Source organism: Merops nubicus, unplaced genomic scaffold (assembly GCF_000691845.1).
Source record: "Merops nubicus isolate BGI_N331 unplaced genomic scaffold, ASM69184v1 scaffold5888, whole genome shotgun sequence".
Classification (NCBI taxonomy): Eukaryota; Metazoa; Chordata; class Aves; order Coraciiformes; family Meropidae; genus Merops; species Merops nubicus.
Window position 1 is genome coordinate 18,198 of NW_008626224.1, and position 8,898 is coordinate 27,095.

General features: G+C 38.8%; 1 protein-coding gene across 1 annotated transcript in view; it reads left to right on the forward strand.

The window, feature by feature from the left end:
• The window catches only part of RAI14 (retinoic acid induced 14), a gene marked incomplete at its 5' end in the record, with an annotated part of 17,540 nt that extends 9,036 nt beyond the window's left edge, over positions 1-8,504 (forward strand). Inside the window, 9 exons of the mRNA XM_008945917.1 lie at positions 169-197; positions 1,159-1,245; positions 1,875-1,961; positions 2,599-2,656; positions 2,996-3,114; positions 3,609-5,126; positions 5,899-6,048; positions 7,834-7,899; positions 8,156-8,504. Coding sequence (XP_008944165.1) covers positions 169-197; positions 1,159-1,245; positions 1,875-1,961; positions 2,599-2,656; positions 2,996-3,114; positions 3,609-5,126; positions 5,899-6,048; positions 7,834-7,899; positions 8,156-8,233 — 2,192 coding nt within the window. The remainder of the gene's footprint in view (positions 1-168; positions 198-1,158; positions 1,246-1,874; positions 1,962-2,598; positions 2,657-2,995; positions 3,115-3,608; positions 5,127-5,898; positions 6,049-7,833; positions 7,900-8,155) is intronic.
• Between the last annotated feature and the right edge of the window lie 394 nt (positions 8,505-8,898).

An 8,898-nucleotide genomic window follows, 5' to 3' on the forward strand; every position in this document is an offset into this window, starting at 1 on the left:
TCAGATGGAATTTGGATATTAATACATGTTTTTCAGATTTCAAACAAGAGTCAAAAACCAAACCAAGTACTTATGGTGGGGGAAATAGAGCTGAGAGATGGGTTAGGAATGAAAAATAATTTTTTCTTTGATAGCTGTTCTTAATTCCATGTCTTTTCTGCTTCACAGATACGAAGTCACCAATAAAAGCAAAGCAGGTATTTGTTCTTTCAGTTTTAAAAATACTTGGGCTGTATAGACTTTTGTCAATTGCTGTTTTTTCTTAAGTTACAACTAGAAGCACCAGTAAATGTCACTGTGAGATGCACTGCCATTGACTACTGTGTAATGTGAAAGGTTTTTGTTGCTTATTTAAGAATTACATTTCAGGAACATCACTTTTCGAATTAGCTTCTCTCTAACAGCAGCCAGCACCCTCAGTGTGAGCAGGAAGGAGAGTGTGTGTATGTGCACAGGTATGCCAGGAGGATACACAACATTTCTTGTGCAACGAAGGAGCTTGGCTTCTTGGCACTCTACCTCTTTACGCTGTAGAGAAGATGATCTAGAAAAATTCCACGTTTCCAAAACATATAGTTGAAGGCTATCCCTAGTTACATCTTATTGGAGACCCCCACCTGTGGGAATCCCAGCAGATTTAGGCAATTAAATTAGTTTCTTACATTTTTTTATTTAGTATCATATCTTGGAGTGCAAGTAGACCTTGTAGACCTGCTGATGGCTGCAAAGTGGACGAGGGTGCAATGCATTGGTTCATTCCTTCTCTGAGTGGAGAGGTGGGTTTTTCAGGGAGCTCAGGCCAAAGGTGGTGGAGAGGAAAGGTGGTAGCTGTTCATAATGGCATGACTGGGCTATGTATGAGGGGAATTATTTAAGATCACTAGTGCTAAACCTATTGTCAGCTTCTGCTTTTTCACTAAATCTTGTTTGTTTTCACTGAAGCATGGATTACAGGGGGCAGATTCCTATTGTCAGGCACGTTTAATATCTTTGTTTTAGTAGTGATGTAGTCAATGCATAAAAAAAATGAGGCATTGCATGAGCTGCTAAAGTTGATATTAATGTGGGATTTTGTTTCTTTTTTTTTATAAAACAACTTGCTCGGACCTTACTAACCCAACTAACAAACCTACCTTTTCTGGCTGGTGAAACTTTCAGCATGATCAAGGCTCTAAATTAAGTTCAGAAAGAAGTGGAACTCCAAAAAAACGCAAAGCCCCACCTCCTCCTATCAGTCCTGTTCAGGTAAAGAAAAGACCAATTTTGAGATGCATTTAGGGGATGAAAGGCATTTGAAAATTATGTGAATGATGTGGGCTAGATTTGCACTGTCACTGTTATGTTATATGCCTGTCTTACCATGAGTGCTTTTCCTGACATTAGGGTAACACCACAAAAGGACATGTTGGTTAGGTTAACTGAGCAAAATTGCTTGAAATACAGCATGGTATAAGATAGAACTGTACAACTGTACAGATTTTATGGTACAATTGCTTCATCCATCTAAAGTTGGAGGTCTTTTGGTTTTGCCAACTTCTGTAAGTAAATAATTATGAGTATTTCAATTATACTTACATATGTAAACATTATTAGATGCATATATATATATAAAATACTTAGAGTTATATGGTATCAAAGTGCAGTTTAACATATTTAATGTTAAACTGGAATGTTACCTGCTACACTGCATATATAATACTGACTCAGAACAGCATTGAATAATTAGATCTGTTCTTTGAAATTAACCTAGAGTTGTGACTTACGTTAGTGCAGGAAAAAGTACTCGTAAATGTTTGTACACATAGACACGTGCTAGAGAGGTAGTTATATGCAGATGTATAGATGCATGAATATTTATATAAAATATTTTACAGCTTAGTGATTTGTCCTCTCCACACTCATCAACTTCAACTCCCATGACTGGAAAGGGACAGGCCTTCTTTGCTGATCAAGTGTGCAAGGTATCAGTCTTCTGTTCTTATGTAGTTCAAGGAAGGAAAGCATAGTATCTTAATAATCTATTTCACTGTCTGCAGAGTTTCCTGTCAATTAATTATTTGATGGTTAGGAACAAAGAGGAATTTGAATGTAATTTATAAAGCAAGTGTGGATTACTTTAATGCTTACTGAATATGCAAATAGGCTTAGTCATAAATTAGTATTTAGGAATATGGTTGTGAAAGTAAGTTTTAATGCTGTGAGAGCTCATTACCTAGTAGCTTTGAAGTGCACAGTGTTGTGCAAGGTAGGAAGTAAAGACCCTTCCACAAAAAGACATCAAGAAAATGGTTGAGTCTGTTCTGTCTGGTCTTTATCTTATGGTACTGAAGATTACAGAGGCTGCAGCCTTCCAAACTGTGAGATTGTTGCCCATATTTCACTAATATTTCATGAGAACTGGGCAATGGAGCTTGAATGTCTTTAGCAGATTTTTAAATACTGGCCACATGCTACAATTAAGCAAGACTCCAGAAATAAAAGAAACCCACTTGCTAGGCTTTTTCCAGTGAGCTCTGTGCTGTTTATACTACTTCTTGATAAACTATCCAACTTCATGTCTGCATTCTGTGAAAGCGTTTTCTCTCGGTGTCTCAGCAGCAAGAATTCAGCTCCTTGCATCGAGATAACAAAGACAGACTGAGTGACAGCACAGCAGGTATACACTGACACTTAATCCTTATTTTCATATTTGGTTAGGTGGTTTAGGTGGTGTAAAATATTGAAGTCTGGTCAGAAATCCTCTGTGCCTTTCCACTTAGAGTGTGACACACAGTAAGTATTGGGAGTAACTGCCAACCACCACCTTGCCACCAAACCTTCCTGCTTCTCTTGGGTGATCTGACACATTTTTGGGGAAATAGTTCCTAGGAACAGTTTGCTTACTCACTGCACTTAGTAATCATAGGAGCAAACTCCTTAATTTGAAAGGTTAGAATAACCGTCTACCATTTCAGCTTTTTGAACACTTTTGCATCTCTTGTTTTTTTCTTCAAAGGTGCTGATAGTTTATTGGATGTGAGTTCTGAAGCTGACCAGCAAGATCTGCTTCTGCTGATGCAAGCAAAAATTGCCTCTTTGACACTGCACAATAAGGAGCTGCAGGACAAATTACAGGTGGCATATCTTTGTGCTGTTCTAATGTTTTCTTAATCTGCTAGCAGAACAATGAAGTGCTTACTCCTTAAAAGAGATGTACTGTGAGCCAGCCAGTGGTAAGATCATGGAAACACTCAGCCCCAAAGGATTAAATCAGTGTTTTGATCTTCTCACTTCTCTCATAAATTACTGAATAACTTTGTTATGATAACCACATTCTAAAATATGATGTTAACAGTTGTGTTAGCAGAATTTTAATTTGCATAGCTTTGATTATTAGCTTATGGAGATCAGCCCAGACTTTCAGAGGAGCTTGGCACTTAACAGCCTTCTCTTACAGTAGATGACTAAATGGGAGCAGCTGGGTTGCGAATTTTTTCTAAAACTTTCGTCCATGGTGCTTTAATTGTCTCTTGTAGGATGTGGCAAAATTTCCTTGCTTGCTGCATTTTAGAAAATATAATCATGTACTTATTTTTATTGTGCAATTATTTGGGTTTCTTTTTGCACAGGAAAGAACACCTAAAGAAGTGGACTCAACCATAGAATCTTCTCATTCAACCCAAACAGATTTTGAGCAAACAGCAGGTAAACAAAATGAGTTCTTGGCTCAAGAGCCGAAGTCTGCATTAAATGCCACCCAAATTCAAGAGAAGGTGACAAGCTCCAGTGAAGTAAAAATTAAATACCTTCAGGAAGATTTAAGGGATGTGCAGAGGAAACTGGAGAATTCTGAAGCCAAAAGAACGCACGTAGAAGCTCAGGTCCAGTCTAGAGTTGCAGAAACAGATGATTTAAATAGCACAGACATTTCAGAAAATGGTTCTGATCGTAACCTGAAGTTCCAAGAAACTCAAAACAAGTATGGGGAAGCTGTGAAAGAGGTTTTGAATGTACAAAAGCAAATGAAGCTGGGTCTTGTTTCCTCTGAAAGCGAGGAAACCAGTTCTGATATGAGCAGGATGAAGGTCGCTTGCAGAGAAGTTGAAATGCTTAAGCAAGAATTGAAGAGAGCATTGGAGGAAAGTGAAAGACAAAAAGAGAAGGTGAGAGAGCTACAGAAAAAGTTTGAAGAAAGAGAGGAGAATGCGGCAAACAAGTTGTCTGTGGAGGAGTGTGAGGAAATGAAGAATTCATATTGTTCAGTTATTGATAACATCAATCAAGAGAAAGCATTGTTGATTGAGAGGTACAAAGAAGGGCAAGAGGAAATTAAAAGGCTGCAGGACAAGCTGACAAGTCAGACACAGTTGGAATCTAGTGCTGAAGCTGGAGAAATGAAAGATGCAATGCACAGAATGATAGATGAGCTCAACAGACAACTTAGTGAATTGTCTCAGTTGTACAAAGAAGCACAAACAGAGCTTGAAGACTACAGGAAGAGAAAGACTCTAGATGATATAGCTTTGGACTACATTCCTAGAGATGAGCATGAGAAACTGATGCAGGTAACAAATTCTTTGAAATACAAAGCAGAGAATGAGTTATCAGAAATTAAATCCCAGTACACAAAAGTATTGGATGAAGCAGAAGAACTAAAGCACCTGTTAGATGCTCAGAAACAAAACTCTTTGCCAATTACCGAACACCTTCAGGTGATGAATGCACTCAGAAATACTGTAAAGAAAATGGAGGAAGAAATAGATGAGCTCAAAGCACTACTTACCAACAAGGAAAGTGAAATAAGAAACTTGGAGAAGGAGCTGCTGGAAGAAAAAGCTGTAATTAATGAAGCCATGGTACCCAAGGCTACATATGAAAAGCTCCAGTCATCACTAGAGGGTGAAGTTAGTGTTTTGTCATCCAAACTGAAGGATGCAATCCAAGAGAAGGAAAACGTGTCCTTAGACGCGATGCAACTGAGAAATGAAGTTTTGCACTTGAAAGAAGAGAAAGAAAGTATGCGTACTCTGCTTGAAGGGAAGGAGCGGGAGGTGGCAAGTCTTCAGCAAAAGTACCACCAAGCTCAAGAAGAAATGAAAAGATATTCTGAAAGCTCATCAAAACTGGAAGAGGATAAGGATAAAAAGGTTAGTGATTCGCTACAGTGGAGTAATAGTATGTGAGTTCAGGCTGCAAAATATGTTGGATAGTGTGTCATTGATCTAATAGACAAAGTTGTGCCAAGTGTCACAGAGTGGAACAACTTTTGAGTGAATTAGCCCATCTAAAAATTCAGATAACAAGGTTAAACAAGTTTTCGTTATGTTTAACTTCACAGTTGGTTTCCCTCCCATGTGGAGATATGTGTGATTTTTCAGTACCTCTTATTAAGTTCTGCTTATGTTGAGTTCACACTACTCAGACAACTGAAGTTAAAGAAGTGGGATTTCCAGAAGAGACAGGAAAACAGAAGATCAGGAAGGGGAAAAAATTCTCTATTCTGATTTTACTGTATATCATCTCAACCTTAGCATGGCTTAAGTCTTTTTTCTCTATCATATCTGTCATTACAACTTTATTCACAAAAAGCTGTGTATTTTGCTAGCTGTGAATAGCTGGCCTATGTGTTTCATATGTTTCTGTCTTGTGTTCAGCAGCAGCATTTCTAAAGGTGGTAAATGGAATCCTTGTTTGTAAATATTGCTGGCATTCAGAACAAGGAGTGCATTTTGAATGGTGTGGGCTGAGAGGAGGGATAGGGAAGCATTGTAAGCCTTTGCTTGCATAATGCCTCTCTTTGTCCCTTGACTCTATTTACATCTTGGTTTTCCCTACTTTGTAAATTTCAGTCACAAGTAACCCACAAGAATACAGTATGCCTTGTAGCTTTTCATGAAAACCTGTTTTCTGCCTCCCTAGATCAATGAAATGTCCAAGGAAGTTAGCAAATTAAAAGAAGCACTGAACAGCCTTTCTCAGCTTTCCTACTCGACTGGTGCCCCCAAAAGACAGAGCCAGCAGCTGGAGGCATTGCAACAGCAAGTGAAGCAGTTGCAAAGCCAACTGACTGTAAGTGTGATCATTTGTAAACCCACCAGTTTTCCTAGTTCTCTGAAGATACTTGTGCCATTCTTCACTCTGCCTTATTTAAAATGGAGCACAGTCCATGAGTAGAAAGAAAGGAATTTTCATCCAGAAATTCTATAATTTCTCTGTTTCTCTGAAATATTTCGGAATCTGCAAGTCACAAATTGCTCTTCAGAAACAGTCTAACTGAAGAAAGCTGTTTTCCTCAATACATTTCCTCAGATTGATAGTGGAGTGAAGTTCCTGTACTCATAGTGGAATCTAGTGACCAGACCTGCTGCTGAGACCCTGATTTGTGAAAAATACCACCAGTGTGCAGTGAATTTGCATGTTTTCTCAGGAACAGATTAAGTTATCTTTGTTTTATAAGCTCGGATAAGTTTATGGGTACAAGTTGTACCCATGTACAATTTGAACTTGTACAAGTTTGTGGGCACATGGAATAATATCCCTGGGGAAGTGGTGGATTCCCCAACACCAGACACTTTTCAGATTTAGCTGGACAGGGTGCTCGGCCATCATGTCTAGACCGTGCTTTTGCCAGGAAAGGTTGGACCAGATGATCCTCGAGGTCTCTTCCAGCCTGGTATTCTATGATTGAACTTTGACTTTCTGGAATGAGTTAGTCACTGAAGGCCTGAATTTTCAAATTGAGCAAATCTATCTGTTTATAGGGAGCACGGCTTATTCTCTGAAATTCTGAACTGCTTAAAGACTTTTTAATTATTGTATTGGTTTGTGCATGAAATGTCCAGTCTTCTAAGCTACATTGAGTCATAATTATTTCCAATAGTTTACCTGTCCAAAGGAACACTTTAACTCACTGATGAAGGTGAAAAGAAAGCACTGCCCACCAGAGGCCTTTGTTGAGAGCTCTGGAGTAATTCTGAAAGAAGAATTTCCAGCCTAACATGATAATTGGCTTATCTTTTGTCTGTTTTCCTACATTCCCAAGCAGAGAGAAGTCTCTGACAGAGGGAAGTCAGTATGTATGTGGGCCAGAAAAATTCCCTTGCAGTGAGGAGAAAGAATTAGGCAGACAGTGAAATCTTGCATCCTGTCAGTGCAAAGGCCCAGAGTGTTTCTTATCCCAGTCCACCAAGTCTGAAAGGACCCAGACCAGCCAAGTAGTGTAAAGTGCAAAGATACACAGCACATTAGAAAAGTGTGTAGGATTTAAAACAGAACAGAAGCATTCTTTCCTTCTCCTAGGCTTGCTTTCCTAACAGCTTCACATTTATATGGAAAAATGGCTTTTGGGATGTGGCAGTCTGTGATCAGAAAAAAAGGAGGCTAGCTTTCCTTATTTGAATGGGTTTTAATTAACTTTCATGGGTTAAGACCTTTGTAAACACCTGCTCATCCCTAGGAAGACATTAGATGATGGGTCCCTGACTTCAGGGAAGAGCTCAGTTGCAGCTGGGGGATGATTTGTCAGAATATTGTGGCTTTCCTAAATTCTGGTTGCTGGTAAGTTCAGGAGTATGTGCTTATTCCACATCTTTGCAGCTCAGTGCTTCTTACAGCTGATGTCATCTCACCAGCTTTTTTTACAGGGATGGGTAGAATTACAGTGTTTAATTCTGGACCACACTGCTGAGCAAAGTATGTTTTGACTGGCTAGTGGCACAGTACTGTGTGAGCTAGTTTTCCATGCATGCTTAAGTCTATGGCTTGTAATTCTCCAGAGCTCTCTAAATCTAGTTGGGGAGCTCTGAATTCAACAGTTCTGAGTGCACTGTGACTTTCTGCTTAATTGCTTTCTAGGAAACAAAGAAACAACATCAGGAAATTGTCTCAGTTTACAGGATGCATCTTCTCTACGCTGTGCAGGTATGGTTGTGTATCATCAGTTACACAATGCTAGTCTTTTAATGAAAGATGTTTCTTCTGCACATCTAGTAAGAACTTTGAATGTTTTATTCAAAGGCATCGTACCCAAAAGGTGTGACTGTCTAAGCACAAATTTAGCACTGTTTCCTTTTGGGAAAATGGTCTAATTACTATATTTCAAAAATAGTTTGTAAATCTTCTTAAAGAGTAGAGAGATGCTTGAATTCAATCATCTTTTCTTTCTCCCTTTGTCTAGGGTCAAATGGATGAAGATGTCCAGAAGGTGCTTAAACAAATTTTGTCAATGTGTAAAAGCCAATCACAGAAAAAGTAAACAAAAAAGCCAAGGAAAACTCCCTGGTTTTCTTACTCCCGTTATGGGTGTTTATCTAGATTTGCCTTACCATAAGATTTAAAATCTGCAATTTCCTGCTTTTGTGTTATTGTGCTGTTTGTGGGGTGGATTTTTTTTGTCTCTACCACTTCCCGTGTGCATTTGCATGTGCAGTATCTAAACACATGCCTGCTTTTCCTATCCAAAATACAAGTATGTTCATATTTTTTACTTAGGTAACTCCATGTCATGTTTACCCTGAAAGTACTTTCTAGCTTCCTCCAATAGAGGGAGGTGTATCAGGAGGCACTCACGTAGCCTAGGTAAAGGTGAAATCCTCCGTAAGGTCTTCTGTACTGTTTATAAGCTGCATTTTATTATTGGGGATTAACTTAGTTGTTTGATGTTGTAGCACTCAAACTCCTGACATTTTGCCATATGCAGTCTTTGGCAGAGCAGAAGTGAGCCTTGCAGCAGTGAGCAGAAATAGATATTTATGCTAAGACAGAACATCAAACAGCTGCACTTCTTAGTGTAATGTTATTTAAGATTAACACATCATGAGGTAGCTATCCCAACCCATCCAATGCACTGAGTCCACGAAAATCATACCATGCTTCACAGTTTCCTTGAACTGCCTGGTGGTGGAATGAAACTATTTCAAA